Source organism: Thunnus albacares, chromosome 13, assembly GCF_914725855.1.
Source record: "Thunnus albacares chromosome 13, fThuAlb1.1, whole genome shotgun sequence".
Classification (NCBI taxonomy): Eukaryota; Metazoa; Chordata; class Actinopteri; order Scombriformes; family Scombridae; genus Thunnus; species Thunnus albacares.
In genome coordinates, this window is record NC_058118.1 from 27,301,108 (window position 1) to 27,321,343 (window position 20,236).

At 37.4% G+C, this 20,236-nt stretch overlaps 2 protein-coding genes across 2 annotated transcripts in view; one reads left to right on the forward strand and one right to left on the reverse strand.

Annotated features, from left to right (window-relative positions):
• Positions 1-11: 11 nt before the first annotated feature.
• foxred1 (FAD-dependent oxidoreductase domain containing 1) lies at positions 12-10,658 on the reverse strand. Its single transcript, XM_044371543.1, has 11 exons — positions 10,446-10,658; positions 9,146-9,366; positions 8,787-8,897; positions 5,871-5,989; positions 5,589-5,683; positions 5,361-5,462; positions 5,029-5,105; positions 3,740-3,900; positions 1,788-1,917; positions 1,586-1,690; positions 12-1,140 (listed from the first exon to the last, which is right to left on the reverse strand). Exons 1-11 carry the CDS (start codon positions 10,573-10,575, stop codon positions 886-888), a joined length of 1,506 nt encoding a protein of 501 aa, XP_044227478.1. The 5' UTR covers positions 10,576-10,658; the 3' UTR covers positions 12-885.
• A 5,708-nt stretch (positions 10,659-16,366) lies between these two features.
• Positions 16,367-20,236, forward strand: part of LOC122996174 (F-BAR and double SH3 domains protein 2-like) — a 36,210-nt gene continuing 32,340 nt past the window's right edge. The window contains exons 1-2 of the mRNA XM_044371765.1: positions 16,367-16,597; positions 19,736-19,833. Coding sequence (XP_044227700.1) covers positions 16,577-16,597; positions 19,736-19,833 — 119 coding nt within the window. The 5' untranslated portion in view covers positions 16,367-16,576. The remainder of the gene's footprint in view (positions 16,598-19,735; positions 19,834-20,236) is intronic.

A 20,236-nucleotide genomic window follows, 5' to 3' on the forward strand; every position in this document is an offset into this window, starting at 1 on the left:
ACACAACTGAAGCCAATTTTTCTACAAATCTTGATTATTAATAAAATTTGATTGCATTGATTACTATGAAACACAGATTCAAACTAAATTGATTCAACAGTAAATCACAAATCGACTGCATAACTATACAATGATAAGATAGTTAACAATAAAATGTACCAGAAAGAACACATTACAATGTAAAGTGATACAAAACATATGTAACGTTTATGTTCGGTTATTTTTCAGGCTCTAAAATTCAACTAATATCTTAGTCGTAACAAAAACTGAACATTGCATTGCAAAGCTGTTGTATTGCACTGTATTATACTGTAATACAGTATACATCACGTACATACTCATACTCATGTGGAAACAAAGTGGTTCCTGAGAAAAATTTAAAAACTGCAAATGTATTGCACAATGGCATCACACACACAGGTTCAATGGAAATCTGAAAAACAGAAGTCAAGATCTTGGGAATTATTACAGTTTATACTGTATCACAGGAAATGTCAACAGTTCAGTTCCCCTCCACCCCTACATTTTCCCTTCAGTAAGACGTCGCTTGTAATTGCCCTCTAAAACAACACACATGCAATCATTTTTTTGACACTGTTATCACAGTTGCAAAAATAAAAACTTTGGTAAGGTTGGTTAGGGTAAACAAACAATGTTTTAAAGTCTGTAGGTAACAGGAAGTGAACTGTCTACTCCTGTTTCATGCCTTTTTGGACTCTACTGTAGTCATGAGGCTGCATTCCCAGATCTATGATGAGTAAAATGTTATTATTATGACGGGAATGATGGCCAAAACCACTAAACTGAGACCCAAGTTGTAGAAAACTTGAATGAGCCTTTGCTTTGGCAGAGGTGTTGATGGTACGAGTCCACGTTCCAGTTCATCTAAACGATGTTCCTCTCCAACATGGGCTCCTGGGCCAGAATGCGTCTGAAGCCAAGACCGCTCAAGTCCAGCGTTGTAAAGTTTCCATCCAGGATCAGTTCTGCCACAGCACGACCTACCGCGGGCGAGTGCTGCAGGCCGTGGCCGCTGAAGCCAGTGGCAAAGTACATGTTATTGATCAGAGGGTGTATCCCGATGATGCCGTTCTGGTCGAAGGTGTTGTAGTCGTAGAAACCTGCCCACGCGCTGGTCACCTGAGGAGAGGGACGAGAGATAAGTTTGATCTGCAAAGGCTGAGGCTTAAAGGAGACATAAGACATAATAACAACATGTGATTTCCTGTCATTTTTATACTGTTATGATGTCGGATGTTTGGGTTAAACACGGGCAAAGTTCCAAAACTTGAAGTGAACGTATGTAAAAATGCGAGAAAAGGAGCTAAAACAGCCTGTTTCAGACAGAAGCTGCAAAAGCATACAAAGATATTCCAGTAGAGCCGCAGAATATAAATATAGACCTGGAAATTATGCATCACATGTCCTCTTTAAAAAATAAATACTTGTACTGGCTTTAAAAAAATCCATTAAAATAATGAAATGCTCAAAATAAAATGGACTGCCATATTTGTGGAATGATTAGCAGACAAAGAAACGATAAAAACCTCATGTGCTAGTCAATTAGAAGCGTTTCAACACCTACCTTAAGATTCTCAAAAGCAGGAACACGATGGGCCAAGCTGGGCCAAATCTTGTCCTCAAAAAACTGGTGGTCCACCTCTAGGTTACTGATATCTGGCTCCTCCATCTGAGGACAGACAAACAGATAAAACACTTAGATCGATTTTTACACTGTTTGTTCTTATTCATAATAGTCAGGCAAACAGCTTAGACCCACGACAAACCTCCTCTGGTGATGTCCCGGCGATGTAGTTCCCTCCTAAGCCCTCTCTTCTGAAGTAAACTCCAGAGTAATCGATCAGGAAGGGAGTGTCGAGACCTGGACCATCAGGACAGTGGACTACGTACACATACCTGAACAAGATTTAGGGAGAGATGAGTGCTACAGGGATGTTGACAGACCTCAACAGTAAGTCATATCTTCAAATTCTTACGTCCAGTATATCCGATAATGTATAAACTGTACTTTCCTGTCATTAAATATACAGTATACTATAGAGCAGGGGTTCCTTGAGGTTGGGCCCAGGGTGCTACAAAATTCTTCATACCATTCTACATTTATTGCGCATATAATATAATTTCAACACCTGACATTTACATTAATTATATTTTATTTACATTTTGACTTGTCAAAGCAGCCAACTTTGAGGCTTTTGAGTTTTTCAGATGCTCAGCAGTCAGGAGGGGGATCCATGACAAAAGAATTCCCATGAAGGAGTGCCGTGGTCTAAAAAAGTTTGGGAAGCACTGATATAGAGGATACAACAGAGCAGTGGTAGGCAAACGTCCCCTAACGAAAGCTTAAGTTTTTCCTTTTATAGATTGAATCAAATCTTTTACATGACTCGTCATAAATCCACAGTAGATAACAATACAAACAAAAGGCTCACCTTAATCCCAATAAACATGAGCTTGTAACATCTCATCATCTTATACAGGTTCATCTATATACTGGTCTTATCTGACCAGAGCAGATTTGTGTCAATAACAGTATTTCAGCTTCAAAAATAAATGAAGCAGACCACTGTTTATTGTGTGTGGATTACTAATGGCAATTATGGCATCTGCCCTCAGATACAACCCTAAAGCTGTTTTATACAAACAAAATCATAGAAAATAACTGTGTTTTCACTTTGCCTGTAGAACGTCTGGCCTCTAAAAAGCAATGCTGAAAAAATCTGGCCCAGGGTTGAATTAATTGCTGACTCCTGCTATAGTGAATACTTTAGAAGCCATGGTTCCTGACCTTTTCTGTCTGATTTACCCCCACAGAGATGTCAGATGAACTCTGGTACCCCTTCATCGACTCCACGTGCCATCATTTTCCAAATGGGTTCATTTGATTTGAAGCAGAGGCTGGACGTGTCAACCATTTATCCATTACATTTATCTGACTACATCTATTTATTAGCTAGTTTTAATGCACTCTCAATCACTTTGAGCTACTGTACAAGTACTACCTGGCAACTGTAGAAGTATCACCAAGGGCACTGCTCTATAGTATAATAGATAGAGTACAGAGTGCAACATAATTTGGCTTTACATGTGCTTTTATGTAGCTTTTTGTATGTCTTGTTTGTTTTGTGTATAACATCAACCTGCTCGGGGACTCAGATGTGCCTTTTGGCTAAATCTGATACATTTTAATCATGTTAATGTTCATTAATGTTTTTATGTTCCTGATAAATAAAGTAGTAAGTAAAGTAAATCTCATGTATATCAAGAACTGTATGTGAAAAGTATGATCATCTCGATATAGTGTCTCTAAGTGTTGGATGCTGATGTTTGTTTTGGCTTTTCTAGATGACTGAATTTCAAATTAAAAAGTGGCTCTGTGGTTAAAATGCTGATTTAAGGGTGTTTAAGAGTGTTCACATCCATACTGACTGAGCAGTGAATGACCTATAACCCATTTTTACCCTCTGTGATTAAGTTTCAAAGAGCTACAATTTTCACACAGTTAATCAGACGCGGATGTAAACACCCTCAAATTAAAGTTGAGAGTCAGCACTATAAAGCCACTCACTTATCCAATTCACTGGCGTTTAAATAAAACTGTCAAAAGACTTTACTGCATGCAAACACTGCCAGCTCTTTCAAAAGGAAATTAGACATCTTGACAGCACTAACATTGTTTTTAGAAAGGGAAAATATGCCCCTTTAGTCAATAAAGTACCTTTTCCGAGGCTCAACGGGCAGTGGAATTCCAGCGAAGGTGTCTTTAGGACCGAAGCCAATTCCCAGCATCTCTGCCAGTTTACCAGAAAAGGCTCCTGCTGCATTGACCACAATGGCACATTCAACCGGCTGGTACTCCAGGCTGTTCGGCATCTGCACCTGCTCCACATGAGACATTTTCTCATCATGCAAAACACTGTGCTGTTACTGTGGTGGTGTGTTAGTGAAGCAGTGTGTGTTCCCAATCTTTGGTAGCATTTAAAATATACGGAAAATGTCTTTGACAAATACACTGAACTGAGTACAAAGAGATGTTATGTTTTTCAAGGGGAAAGAGAGTTCATGTCCATCAGGAGTTGTTTTAGATACAATAAACTCAACTATACATGAATTCAAAGCAAACAAATGCTTCTGCAGGAGAGTTCGGAAGGTAAAAGCTTATACAAAGACCTCTAATAAAAACAGATTTACAATAAATACAAATAAGACGGAACATTCATTTATTTCAGTGTCTCAAATTTGAAGATTTGCTGCTTTTTTTCTGTTTTATATCTTTGAATTTTTAACTGTTGGTTAGACAGAAAAGCTACATGAAGACTTCGCTGTCAGCTCTGAGAACTTGTAATAGGCATCTGTTACTGTTTATGGACATTTTACAAGGTAATCGATTACTTAATAATGTAACAATAATAATAATCCAAAGATTAATCAATATGTAAAATAATTGTTGGTTGCAAGACCATCTAACTTAAAGTTTTGATTAACGGAAGAGTAAATTCTATCTAATCTAATCTAAGAAGAAGAAAAATGAAGAAAACTGTCGTGATGATGCTGGTGATCATACTAAATGTTAAATAAAACATTTTAAAAAGTGTGCAATGATGATGGATTATAGTAGAGCTGCAAGATAAATCGATTAGTTGATCGACAAACTTTTTGGAAAATTGATTAATTGTTTCAGTCATTTTTGAAGCAAAATTGCAAAAACATTTTGTGGTTCCAGCTTCTCAAATGTGATGATTTTCTGTTCTTCTTTGTCATATATGACGGTGAATTTAATATCTTGACATTAGCTTGACAAAACAAGCAAACTGAAGACACTCTGACAAATTGTGAGTGCCCTTTTTTCACTATTTTCTAACATTCATCAAATAATCGCTAGTTGCAGCCGTCGATTATAATGTTCGATATTGCAAAAAGAAACTTTAACCAAATTCGTGTTTCAAATTATGTCAAACATGACGGCAAACGCTCACGGCTACATAATGCTGAGTGCATCCCACTTACTCTGACAGATTTTATTCTCCGGAGATCAATTTGTTCACCATCAACGGTGTTGATCACATTCGTTGTATGTTTAAAACCTGCACAAGAGACAGACATTAATAATATAATATTTAAATTTCAGAGCTGCCAAATGACACCAATTCTTCACTTTTAAAATATTTCTGTTGCCTTAGATCATGAAAAATAAGCAGACAAACAAAGTAACAAAGTACAGCAGCAGTCAAATGTTTGGACACACCTTCCCAATCTCTTGAATGAGACAGTGTGTCCAAACAAACTTTTGACTGCTACTGTACGTTTGGATGTTTTTGTGTTTGGAGGCTGCGACAAACCTGTAACTTCTCCGCAGCACTGAACGACTCCCATAGAGATGGCCTTCCTTCTAAAGGCATTCAGCAGAGTCCAGGGGTCAAACCAGCCCTCGTTCTCCAACCCTGCAGGCCAGGACGAGTCAAAATGAAAATTAATGCTGTTAAAAAAAAAGGGTCTATAAACCCACATATTCTATAAGATCTTACGGTTCAAAGAGTTACAAAAACTTGTGTATTATTTGTGCTCACCATATGAAGCGAGCGCCACACCATCTGTGTTTATCCAGGGAAATTTCTCCTTCAGTTGTGTAGGAGAGAGAAGTGAAACTTTGGCTCCAGCATACCTACAACCACGTGATTAGATTATTGATCAATAAATAACTTCATCCCTGAAGCTTCAGAGCTGCAAGACAAAATACTGTGCTTAAATTTCTGAATGTAAACGTTCTCAGTTTGCGTTTCTCCCCAGAGGGAACTGATTTATAGCTTCTTGATATCACACAGTTCAACTGAATTAAAGAAGGCTGACACCTCTGGGTGCTGTAGTTCTCCTCCATGATGTGAGCCACCTCCTCACTAGCCAGGAAGAGGTATCCTGATTGGTTGAACTGCAGGTCCACCGGGTCTTCGTTCACCACACCGAGGTGTTCCTGAGAGGACACAGTGGTGAGACACTGTGAGTCACTTCGTACTCTTTAACTTAAACATTTAATCATTTATATATGAACAAACTGGAAAACGTTGCAATACATATACAACGGGGCTACATTATGCTGCTTTAAGCAAAGAGAAAAACACAGTACGTGGTCTGAGAGACTTGGGACTATAAATAACATTTGTCCACAAGACAACGCTAGAGAAGGAACTATAGGGTAACTGAAGGTTAAACATTTTGGAAAATAATTTGCTTTCTGGTGATGAATTAGTTGAGAAGATTGATATCACTCTCATATGTGTCTGTTACAGTTACAGCTAGCAGCCTCTTAGCTTAGCTTAATTGACTAGCCTAATTATTTCTTGGCTAAGAGCAGTTGCTAGGCAACCAGCACAGACCCTGCAAGAAATGTGGTGCGTTTCATTCAAGTTGGAGGTCGGAAATCTGCAAGAGCAGAAACGTATTTTATTGACAGTGTTTTAGGCAGGGGAAATGACTATATGGTCTTAAAGGCATACTATGCAGGATTTGTCGGTTGCTGTTTGTAAACACAACATTCAAACCTGTTTTCACACTTCATGCTAAGCTAAGTTAACCAGCTGCCAGCTGTAGCCTTATATCTAACGGACAGATATGAGAAAGGTATTGATCTTCTCAACTGATGCTCTGCCAGAAAGCAACTAGGACCCAAGTAGATTTAACAAATTGTCAAACTATTCCTTTAAAGGAGTACTCTGCCAATTTATCCTTACACTCCTATTACATCATCAGACCCCCGATGGACTATTTTTTTATTTAAAAAAAAAAAGTGCAGCAGAGACAGAGATATCAACTTTTTTATTCCACACATTCTTCTTCCTTATCAAAGCCTGACGCCTACATTAAAATTAAACTTGACCCTTGAGAATTTATCTGAGACTTTTTTTCATTTTCTTGTAGTTCAGTCTCCAACTATTATGTTTATTATGTTCTATGAGAGAGAGAAGCTGCACCAGAGATGGGCTCCTCAATACCTCTCAAAGAAACATTTTGCAAAACAGCCTTCAAATAATCTTCAGAAAAGACTCTAAAGAAGAGGTAACAGCATTAACAGGAGAGGAAATATCATCTTTGGATATATTTGTTAAATCAAAACAACTAGCTAGCTGTCAACTGCTAACTACTGCTGTTGCTGGACACGTAGAGTTCATTTAGAGCTCATTTAAAGAAATGGTTAGCTCTGTCGGAGCTAAGACTTAGTCTGTCTGTGCTGAACTTCCCCTGCTGTCTACTGTCACCTGTCGCTATCTTGCTATCTTGCCATCTTGCTACTGCCAGTCTGCCTTCATGTACCTGCGTGCATGTCTTATTGTGGTTTTGCTTTTATTATGTCAGGCTGATTTATGTATTTTACATACTGTGCGTACTTTTTGTATCTGTGCTTCTGCTTTGCATGTTCTAGTTAGAGTCTAACAATGCAGCTCAATGTGCTCTTATTCAATCCACTTTTCTATTAACATTCATATCTTCATGTATTTATTGTCTTGCATATCTTGAATCATGAGTCTCTGTGTTGCATGTTTTCAGGATGTCCGGAATGATGTTTTTTATTGATATTATTATATGTTCTTGCATGCTTATAAATGACCTCAGTAACTAAAATTTTCAATCTCATTTTCATATTCTGTTTTTAGGGTGACTCTGTAACATCTGTCCAGGGACTGCAGATGAAAAACAACCTCTTGGCTAATTCTGCGCATTTACAGCAATGTTTATTAATGTGCACTGTCCTTGTTAAATAAACAAACAAATAAATAAATAAAATAAAAAGTTACCAACCTTCCAAAGGACAAATTGCACTGAGGAAGCTAACAGAAGGGTTATTTTGTGAAGATGAGAGGAGAAATGTGATGTGATGGCGGCGCGATCGACGTTTGCAGCTGCCTCTCCTAGTTCCAACTACGCAGTGTGTTTGTCCATGTCTACATCTACATCTGTGTCATCATGTGGAGTGCAAAGGAAATATGTCTATGATTGTCAGTTTGTTTTGGGACACTCATAACAAATACTTTTACTGCGAGAAATTCTGGCTGGGAGCTAAAAATCAGCTGAGCGCGCTTGGTCTGCTGCACCCAGTGGGCCCACAGGAGACCACGACCTTGCCTGGAGCTGCGTCAGAGAGGAAACACCGAAAGCGGTGCGACAGGACGTGGAAGCATGGGTGAGCACGGAGAAGTGCAAGCTAGGCTAACTGTTAACTCACACAAACCAGCAGTTCCAACAATCATGCTGCCTAATGTTCTCTGGACAGCAAACTGGATTATATAACCCCCCAATCAGTGCTGGTCACTCGTTGACATGCGAGAGCTGTCTACATCCAACTGAGACCTGTACTTTGCTCTCTAAATGCACTTTAATGCACTGTGCTGCTAACTGCTCGTTCTTTTTTTGTTTTTATCACTTTTTTTTTTTTATCCTTTCTGTTGTTGTTGTTGCACTGCTGTGGGCTGAGAGGAACAGCATTTTGGGTTTTTTTTGTGTATGCTAATACACAAGAAAATAACAAACTAAATATTGAATCTTAAACTACGGCTGACCTAAGTTATTTCACTCGAGGTCATTTTTCACACTTGGTCAACCTTCAGCTGGCACACGAGCTGCTCCTGCTCCCATATTAACATAACACAAGCTCTGAGCACCATGAGTCACTTTAATGATTTAAAAGCTCATCTTTCATTACCAGAACTTGCGCAGTGAGCCGAGAGAGGCTTCATACGAGAGGCGACAACACGGTGACTTTCAGCGTGACCTACATTGATGTTCCTCATGAAGTCTGCGGACGCCAGGGAGAGGTGGATGTTCTCCGGCAGGGAAAACTGCTGCCGGATCCCCCCAGCAGACAGCACCGTGGAGGCCTGAGAGTACTGAGGAGAATCACATGCAGAGGGGGAAGCAGTTAGTGAGGAAATACATAAAAGCAGAGGCCTACTGTATGTGATCTCAAGTCATAAAGAGGGAATTTGATGCTAAAAAGACTGTAAATGTGGCAGATATCCACTTGATATGACTAATATAATGATCCTTTAATGTGGCATGCAGATAAATTGGGCTAAGAACATTGCATTTTGGAAACATTTAGTACTGATTTCAATATTTTCACTGTGCCCCTCACCGTTGGGTCCTTCTCCACCACGATAACTTCCAACGCTCCTCGCACCCTCTCCTTCTGCTTCAGCCAGTAGGCGATGGACCAGCCCACCACACCGCCTCCGACGATCACGATGTCAGCCCTCTCCGGAGGAAGGTTCGGGTTGATCTCCAGGGGACTCCAGCTGCTCCCCGGCAGAGCGTCCGCCGCCTTCTTCCTCATGGCGGCCAGCTGGGCCTCCAGGTCTGCGGCACAAAAGCAGAAAGTTAAAGCCCCTCTTCACTCAAAAATGTGTTTCTTGTTCCTACAGTTGTATTTAAAGAATGATGCATGTGCAGAGTTTGACACTGGAAAACTGTTTTTACTTTCATTTTGCTGAAAATTATTCTCTGCGCTCATTGAACATCCGATTTTAAGGGGCGGGCCTACGAGCATGATTTGTGACATCACAACTAGATTTGGAAACCAATCCTGGTCCGATATTCAACGTATATTTACATATTTATAGTTCCTGGAGTTCTTAATGAGGGAGAATACCACGATATCAGACAGTTATAGATTTCTAACTGCCGAAGTCTGGAGATTTGTATTGTAGTTGCTTGAAAGGCGGCAAAAACAGCCGCTAACAAACCTACAAGGACAAGGGCACACCTTACCGAAAACGATGCTCTCCCCCCATATTCTCCACCATGGTGAACTGCGTGTCATCACCCCAATATGAAGGGACTTTTTAATTGTTTCCGCCCAGTTTTAACAACGAAATCTGGGAGATGCGAAGCGTTTAGACTGTGAGCCTAAGAGGATTTAAACAAGATAATTGAACTATTTTGTGGAAAAACCATATCAGAGACACATTACTGCTCAAAGTAGAGTCTTTTATATACATCATAAAACATGTCTGGAGGGGCTCTTTAACACTTCTTCGTTGTCTTGTTGTAGATATTAACTGGAAACGTGTAACTCAATATAGTTTTTGAGTCTTTAGCTTTATCACTCTACAATTCGGCATATATAATAACTCACATATCAGCATTTTTAATTGAATAAATCCTCCCTCTTTATGTGGGATGGCTTCAAACTGTGTCGTTAGTAGACAGTAAGGATCAGTGGAAACACATAAATGAAGAGTTGAATGGAGATTTAGATACGAGCCGAATTGAAGAGACGCTTCTAAAATATTCATTAAATCTCTCCAGAGGTCACCTTCAACTTAGATGAATCTATCCAAGCACAAACACATAATAATTAGTGGATTTCTCAAGGTAATGTTGACCTCTTTTTAGCGTTAACCGCACTTATACTTGTTTGTTGTCGCCCCCCCAACCTTTGAAGAAGTCCTGCCGGAGAGGAGTGCATGTGCTCAGGCTGTGACGCGGCCAGGTGAGCCGCCGTGTGACCCGTCTGGAGGTGAGGACCGTCCGCACCGACACATGCAGCCTCCGCCACGCTGACATGGCTGCGGGCTCACTGGCTCGCTAGTCGGCTAAGAACAAACCAAAACAACAGCAGAGGACTTGCGTAGCTCAACTTCTTCTTCCTTGTGGCTTGCAAACGACGAATTAGCGCATTACCGCCACCAGCTGGTATGGAGTGGATCAGTGTGTCTAATATTTACAATATTAGTTAGTAGGGATGTGCAGAGATCCCAGTATATGTATATGTGTCTGTATTTGTTGAGGCAGCAAAATTATTTGTATCTGTATTTGTATTCGAATAAAAGCGGAAAGAGGCTTAAAAATCCTGTTTTTGTTTTTATGACAGTTTTAATTTTAGAAAATTAAAGTGTTACAATAAGTGTTCATGAATAAAATACCTTATGATGGAGGTCCCCACATGTTAAACACCCATAACACAGAGACAGCACACCATGTAACGCATAGAGAGGAACTTCAAAGGCAATTATTGCTTTGCATTTTTCATTTATCGCCTATTCTTTACAACCTAACTTTGTGGAAAGGAGAAGGGGAAGCACTTTGCCTGTGTCAGTAGCTCAGCTTTATCTCTGGGGAACACCCCCAACAAATCATTTTTTAAATATTTGTATGAAACAAATATTCATATAAAACCCACTATTTGTGCTTTGCCGAATAATGTATTTGTATTCAGACACACCCCTATTAGTTAGTCTAAGATAGTGAAATAGGATTCAATAACACTCATTTCTCTGAGTTCTTTTGTAGAATATCTATTAGTGTACATTTATCTTTCTGAGGTTTTGAATCAGATGCCTTCTTTGTAGTGTAGCTGCTCTACTGTTTCTTCTTACCCACAGTATTCGCATCTGCCTGTATTATGTTCACCTATTTATCGATTACTTCCTGCACACCTCATCATTCTTTTCTTCCTCTCATCGCTTTTGGCCACCTTTCCTTCAATCTCTGCATTCAAACATTCAAACAGCCCTTAAAGGCAGCGTTATTGTTCTTTCTTTCTTTTGAGTTACCTGTCTGATAGGCAAGGCTGTGTTCAAGTGAGTTATCCTCCACCACAGTTCCACGAGCAATGATACAAAATCAGCAAGAGGATATTTACGTTGTATTACATGATTGAAATGTTAAATGATAGATATATATTACTGTGTACGTTGTGAAATAATCCTTCTTTACTTTGCTTTTAAAAAAGTTCTTCAAGTTGGATGTTCTGCATGTGGTGAGATTTGTTTTAGTTAGATTAAAGATAAAAGATCTGAACTAACTCCAAACTACTAACGATGTGTTAATTCCTCTTGTCATATGTCAAAATCCAGTTTGCCCCCCGCACACACTTTCAAAATCTTTTTATTATTATTTTTCTAACCACAAAAATCATGCTTAACACGTTACTGCCAGCCGTCAGATTCTGACAGATAGATAGATTATTTGTCTTCAAGGAGGAAATTCTTTTCCACAGTAGTTGCACACAAACACAAACAAGTAGTCTAAGACCTACAGAATTATATAGTTCTACAAAATACAGGTTTGCAAGGACACTTAATTACAGCCGTCACACGACAGAGACAAAGACGTGGATTGACGCTCTACAGACCACAGGCTTTCCTTTTCTTCTTTCGTAGGGCCTTGATATACTCCAAAACGGACCAGAAGCAGACACAGACAGCCTGGCTTCAGCTCTATAGTTGTTTCTTTTTTGCAGCAAGTATCCGTGAAGTTCAGTAAAGTTACGGTTTAAACAGTGTGGAAAATAAAACTATTCTGGTGGAGTTTAGCATGATGACCGACTTAATTATTTCCCAGATTTTGTATTGGTTTCCGTAGTACCGTAGTAAAGTAAATGTATGTAGAAATGCACACACACACACACATTTCTCAAATTAATGTTAAGCCCTTGGGATATGTGTAAAGCTGTATATTCAGTGGTGGAAGGAAACTGAGTACATTCACTCAAGAACTGTACTGCAACTTGACAATTTCCGTTTTCCTTTATTTCATACTTCCACTGTACCACGTGTCAGTGGGAAATATTGCACTATTCACTCCACTGCATTTATTTTACAGCTGTAGTTGCTGCTTATTTTACATTTTAGGATTCTACATAAAGGGATATAAGCTTATAAACTGCATTGTTAAATCTTAAGCCAGTGGTTTCCAACCTTTTTTGACTTGCGACCCCTCACTAAAAAGCAGGGTCACATTTCAGATGTCTGCGAGTTGTAAACAGTTTCACCAAAGAGACATTTTCTCCTCTAAACTTCTCAATGGTTATTTTCATTTAAATGAGTGTTTGAGGCCCAAAGAGGTAAAATTATTCAATATTTCACAAAAAGAGAGGAAAGATTGGAGAAACATGGAAGCAAACTTTTAGTACTTTTACTTCTGATACTTAAAGTTCATTTTGCTGATGATACTTTTGTGCTTTTAGTTAAAAAATAGTATTTTGAGTACTTCTTCACTTACTGACCATATTATGAGTTTAACTGAACCCTTGTTAATCTCTTTGAAAGTGAACCACACCAGGATGCCAACACAATAACAGGCAGGGTGGGAGGAAGTTGGGCATAATGAGAGGAAGACTGAGCAGACTTATAGACCAGAACTCGATACAGGTTTTACATATTGTTTAAAGGGCAACGAGAGCGACATTAGCTCATTCTCTGATTTGGGATGTGTGATATGTTTACATCAGTTTATTAATGTCATACAAATAATGCTGACAAGGTGACAGCTGTGAGTGTCATGCAAAATACATATTTATCTCTGTAAGATTTGGACACTTTGTCTGTTTTTGTGACGAGAACATGATGTCATCTGTGTGTACCCGATAGATAACTGCTTCATGCTTCATGCAACAGGTTAGCATGAATCCAGATTAGAGCTCCAATAAGTCAATTAATTGATTAGTCAGAAATTAATCTGCAACTGTTTTTGATAATTTGATCATTTTGATTCATCATTTGGAGTCACCTTCTTTAATGTGAGAATTAGCAGTTTTCCCTCTTATATATAATCTTAAACTGAATATCTTTGGGTTTTGGACTGTTAAATCAGACAAAATAATGACACTTGTAATCGTTATCTTGGACTCAGGAAAACTGGGATGGACATTTTTCACTATTTTCTAATAATAATAATAATAATAACAATGCATTTTATTTATAGAGCACTTTTCAAGGGACTTAAAGAGGCTTTACGTGAGTTAAAAGGATCATAAAAAAGCAAAAAAACAAGACACACTGAAATCAACAACTTTAATCACACATTAAAAGCAGTTCTAAAGTGTTCAGATGTTTAAAAGGTTAAACAATTACTCGAGAAAATAACCCACAGATTAATTGATAAAGAAAATAATCCTTAGTTGCAGCCCTAATAAGGATGAATGATCATGTTCACTGAAGTCATGGTGATATTGATAGAAGCACAAAACTGAAATGATTAAGTTCTTAAAATAAGATTTTGACACAAGGAACCTCTTAAAGACTTCAAGGAGATATAATAAAGCATGACAGACCTTAAAGGAATAATTCAACATTTTTGAAAAATAAAGCAACAACTTTATTTGCTTTCTTGCCAAGACTTTCATGAGAAGAGACAACATAAAGATACATAACAACACAGACACAGAGGAGAGAGGACACGGCCACTAGAGGGCGCAAGTCAAACACTGTCAAAGATGATTTAAGGTGAAATTATCCCTCAGTGGGATAAAAGTCCCACCTTTAATCACAAATGAAAATATATTTTCTTCTTTAATGATTCCAATCAGTTAAAAAAAACCCAATATGGTGTCTTTACATAATAATAATTTAAATTGATGTCATACTTTTTATCTCTTAAATCTACATTTCCAACTTCCCCTTCACACTACAAATACTTTTCTCTGAGCTACAACATGATAAGAGTTCATTGCACTGTTGCTGTTGTAGGAAGTGAATCAGACTTCCACTGTTGTAGAATATATTTCTTAGCTGTTGTAATGTTTTTGCAAGAATGGATTGAAAGTCTTTCAATATCTTTCATAATATATATTGTATTTCCCCCCATTTCTTCTTGCTGGTTATGACACAAATGGATGTTTATAAATTGGTACATTTTTGAAATTATGTTCCTCTGAGATGCCAAATTGTTTATTTTTACTGGACTGTTATCTATGTTGATGAAATGTTTAAGTGTTGTGTTCCTGCACGCAGCTCCTAATCTGTAAATATTAGTAAAATGAGAGAGAAGATATAAATCGTTAATACATAATATGAATTCCTCAAATAATAGAGAATAAATAAAAAGAGGCTCAAATACCAGCTGCCTTACACTTCTTTAGATCTGGACTAATCTGGATTATATTGAATTATTCAAACATATAACTGTGTTACAATTATGCTGGATAAAAAATGAGCCAATTGGCCCTTATTAACTCTTATTCCTCCTCTTCTCTTGTGTATTATATGTTGTATTCCTCTGCTGGAATAATGCATACACAGACCCAGGCTTATTGTGATTAAACACAAATTAACGTGGGAATTATTATTATCGTTATTCCTAGAATTGACCGAGAATATTCAAGGAATTTTAGCACTTTGTTGATTGTTGCACTACTTTCTTGTTGTTTATGGTATTTCATGTGCACTTGTCTACTTCCAATCGTTTATTACTTTATTTAATTAAGAAAAAAACCCTGTTGTCTTGCGTCGTTTCTCATTGCACTTTGTTCAGATACTTGAGAATTTGTTCCACGGCTCTTGATTGATTGTTTTGCTTTGCTTGTAAGTGGATCTTGGATAAAAGCATCTGCCACATGACAAAGTATAAATGTAAAATGTAATGCAGTGGACTGAATAATCTCCAATGTCCCCGAAAAATCAAAACACTGATAGCTCTCTGTACCTTTTATGATTATGTTCAATAACCGTTCTCTGACTGCTTTCATTGAGCCTGTGCCTTGTTTTCTGCAAGTTTTCTGTTTTATCTATTGACTCTGTCTGTTTTTGTTGTTGTGTTTCTGTTTTTCTATGAAACTGTTAACAGAACATTGGTGTAAAAGAGCAGGTTGTCCCAATAACTGTACACTGTATAAATAGGTTGGGTTAGGTTGCATTATTACTGATTAATATAATATATTTTATATATAATAATAATAATTAGTAGTAGTAGTAGTAATAGTAGTAGTAGTTTGATTTTGTCTGGTAATCAGTAGTGAATTACTATTTAATTTGTAGAAATTGTCTTGTGTTGCTGTTATGTTGCATGTTGTTATGTTCCTCTACTAAACTCTCAACAAGGCATTTCTATAAAATAGGAAGTATACTCAATGACTGTTCCCTGTATAAACAAAGGTCAAAACAATCTATACAGCATTGTTAAAATCTGTATATAGATTTTATTCCACATTTTAGCTCCTTGGTGTATTTGTTTGTATGTTGTTATATGTTACTGTGTTGTTTTTTTCTATGGAATTAATAAAGTTGTTTTGAGTTGAGCATTGTAATTGATTAATATAATATATTTTATATATAATAATAATAATTATTATTATTATTATTAGTAGTAGTAGTTATAAAATGATATTGTCTGATAAAAAGTAGTGATTTATTATTAAATTAGTATATAATTACATTTACTATTGGATTGTTTTATATGCATTAGAGTATTGGACTGTGATTTATTCTGATTGATAAATTAATCTTATTTATTAAAAAGCAGACACGGATCAACTTTTATTTTGAAGATTGTTCCCGGAAGTAGTATTTTATACTGCAAAATGCATTTTAACTTGGAAAAAAAGCTTCCGGAAGTCTTCTACCTTGCCGTGTCTCGTGCTTGACGGGTATGTTTTCTGTTCCCCGGGGTCACAGTGTTTTCAACGGGACGCAACTTACTACTTTACCGGGACTCGCCATGGCCGCTTGACCCGGGGGGGACTGGAATACCTTTTTTTTTCTTTAGCCGTCATTCGCTCGAAACATTTACACAAACTTTTCCAGATAAACTTTCGTCTTTTGTGTAGTTTTTATGTCAAGAAATAAGGATGCAACCCCCACCGAGAAAGGTGAGTTTTTTTTCCCCCCCCTCTTCAGTTGTAGCCTCCAAAGCTAACGTTACTCGTCTGGAAACGTTCACGACGAGCTGGTGCATATTTAATGGTTGAAAATGTTACGCTTTGTTGCTGGTCGCCCGGCTCAAACGACAAACTCCCCACTTTTTTTTATACTGCATACGTGTACTACTTTGTTGTTTTTGCCAGTTAAATTTACTCCTGCTGTTTCTTTAAATAACAGCGAAGGGAGAAAACTTGTAAAAAAAAAAAAAAAAAAAAAAAAAAAAGGACTCCCATGTGCCGCAATTTTTTAGGGAGAATAGCCCCGTTAACGTGCCCCGCTTCTTCCTCCAATGGAGACCGTCCTGCCAAAGAGCATTCAAAATATGACCGTTTTAAACCGTTTATCATACAGAGGAAGCGTGTACGTGTTTACAACATTTTTCTTACGTTAGGAAATAACGTTACCGAGCTGTTGTGTTAAATCGGCTCGCGAGTGATCCAGAAAGCAGCACTAAAGTTCAAGTAAATATCACTGCGGCTCATGCTGGTCCTGCAGCCGTCCGCGGTCCAGACCAGACCAGACCAGAGGGGAGCCGGGTTGAGGCAGCAGCAGCAGGCAGTTAAAAAAAAAGTTAAGATTTCACTTAAGTTAAAAGAGATTTCAAACTTTTATCTGCGCCGATTTTGAGATCGGATCCACATTTATGTAAAAAGAAGTCTCGGTTTAATCAGCGCTCTGTATTTATGTATGTTTGGAGCTATGAAACATAAAATTGACAGATTTTTGGATGTAGTTTGGTGTATTTTTTCTAGAGGAGAAAGAAAGAAAAACAGTCGTCGTTTTTTTTTTTTTTTTTTAAATAAAAGAGTATTTGAAGTTTAGAATAACCTACTAAGCGCAAGAGAAAACTATATTTTAAAGTTTTTTTTAAGTAAAGAAAGAAACATAAAAACACAAGACTGGTTCCGCACGAAAAAAAATGTTCATGTGGGATCATATTTCAATAACATGGCTCAACAGAACAGAAAATTGACTATTTGTACCCCAGTAGGTTTTGCAAAGAAATGCAGTTTAATGGGTTTTTTTTTGTTTTGTTTTGTTTTGTGGGCTATTTGTAGATGTTTATGGATCATAAATCAATGTGTTTGAACATTTAAATCGCCTTGTATGAGGGGAAGTTTTTTTTTTTTAAATGATATTCATAATTTCTTGTGAATATCATGAAGTTAAAGCTGATATATTGATAGTTGATTCAAACAGCGTGTACCCTAACACATATAGATTTCAACTATGATTAAATCGGACTACTGATATATTAAAAATATATAAATCACAGAAAAATAAACCCTTAAAGACTCCTTAACTTGGCTGACTTATTGATAGGTTAATCCACAGTTTGCAGTGTCCTCATCTTCATTCTGATTGCAATTATTCAAATTTAATCTGACTCATAATAGAAATAAGGAAGTACAGAGCTGTTTTCCTGTTGACAACCCTCCCAGTTATCAGTAACAAGACCTGCTCACTGCACTTCATTATTGATCTCATGGCCAGTTAGAAACCCACAGTGACTGACTATCACCTGGTAATAGCTACTGCTTGATAATTAGTAGAGTTGATTCGTTTTTTTTAGTAATAGCCAAGTTTAAAATTAAGAGATGAGTTAGTCTTGGTCAAATAAAAATACTGCATAGCCACGAAAGAAGTGGAATATTTCATATAATCTTATTGAATTAACTCTTAACATGAGAGGATGTGAAGTTGTCCCACATGTAATTAATATCCTGTTTGAGGCTCATGTTAAAGTTGAAGTTTAGGACTTTTACTACATTTTACATTTTTTATCGTTCAATTTCTGGTGTCGGTCGGGTTCCGGGGGGAGTAATAAGTCAACGCGCCGTCTTGCTGCGGTCATTAAATGATAACCTTTTTGTTTGTTTGTGTTCTTGTTTGTTCTGTGTTTCTGCACGTCCATGTTTTATGTTTATATTTAAAATCTGTGTGCTTTTGTTTGTTAAGTTTTCCTGGTGAATGTGTGGGAAAGTGTGTGATATATGTAGGTTGTTTTATGACAAACTACAGTATTATCATTCTTGTGTTATTGACTCTTCAGTATTAGAGAGCGAGAGACACTTTGAATTCACTAAATCATGCACTCAATTCCAATTTAACTTACTTTTGGCAGAAACTAATTATTATGTTCAATATTTATTCATCTACTGGGGTTTTTCTCCGTTCACTGATAAGTCGTTTGGTCTATAAAACATCAGAAAACAGTGGAAAAGCCCAAAATGATGTCATCAGATTGCTTGTTTTATCCAACCAGCGGTTCAAAACCTAAAAATATTCAGTTTACTAACACATAAGACAAACAAGCAGCAGCGGATTTGCACATTGGAGAAGCTACAACTAGTGAATATTTGAATGAATGGGTTTGAGGCTGAACAGGGAAGTTAGAAAGTAGTGTTTTCATACAGAATAACACCAGCCATAGACTTTTAATCTAGAAGAGCTAGTATAAAGAACCCAAATATTGTTTCCTTAAAATTATGATTGGGGTCAATAAATCATACTTAAAACTAAAAAAAATCACAGAAAGTAACCCCTAGAAGACTTTTTGACTTGGCTGACATATTGATGGATGATTCCAGCAACAGGTGTCTTGATTTTATTTATTGTAAAACTGGGTTTTTATGAACAAGAGGGTATTTATATGGCATGAAAATAGATTTTAATTTCTGGAGATAGAGCAATATCACACAAAATCCACAACTTTTATTGTTTACGTCTTCATCTTAATTGTGATTATTGCAATTTCCTGTGGTTCATGAACTAAATAAGGAAGAAAAAAAGCTTGTTTTTCTGTTGACCACACTCCCAGTGATCAGTAATGAGACCTGGTCACCGCACTTCATGATTTATAGCAGCCAGTCAGGAACCCAGAGGGACCGACTCTCACCTGGCGACGCTACTGCTTGATAATGAGTGCAGCTCGTTATCTAGAGTCATCAGTACACCTGCAGGAATCATTTTTATCAAACGCCTCTGTGGTTTTCTCAGTCTCTTTGAATCAGCTGAAAAAAAACATCTTTTTTTTTCTTTTCTTTTTTTTTTTAAATAAGCCATCTTTTCTTCCCCTCCTCCAGGTCCGGGTTACCCAGGAGCTGAAACACACTCATGCAGAGCAGATGAGCAGATTACACATCAAACACCAGACAGAGTGTGACCTCCTGGAAGACCTCAGGTGAGCAGCCAGTGGTCCAGTTGTAGACAAGGTGGATTGCAGATGACTGTACAGTATTTGTCTGAATATAAGATCGTCCCCCGTTTCCAGCAAAAGATACAAAACACTTTTTTTGTGAAAATGAAATACAAAATTCTTCCATTAAAACAGAAATTAAACTCCTGTCTGGCCCTCGAAGGAGTCAGGATACTTTTCTCCTGCTGTTTTGTTCAGCTTCAAATCATGACATTCAGTAAATAATTATAACTAATTTATATAACTTAATTATAATCAATTATAGAGTTGCGAGTGGGAGGGGGAGCTCATTCCAGCAGTGTATTTCCTTGTTCTGTATTCCCATTTCAGCTTTTTCTTTAAACGATCTTAACATAGAGACACAGGACTTTCCCAGATCATGTAAAGA

Bases quoted from the DNA above. Each gene is read 5' to 3' on its own strand.
- foxred1 (XM_044371543.1), bottom strand. From the start codon at position 10,575: ATGTCAGCGTGGCGGAGGCTGCATGTGTCGGTGCGGACGGTCCTCACC. The intron at 5,990-8,786 runs GTAGGTCACGCT...GTGTCCTCTCAG, and splicing joins ACTTCATGAGGAACATCAAT to GAACACCTCGGTGTGGTGAA. The intron at 5,684-5,870 runs GTGTCAGCCTTC...ACGTGGTTGTAG, and splicing joins GAGAACTACAGCACCCAGAG to GTATGCTGGAGCCAAAGTTT.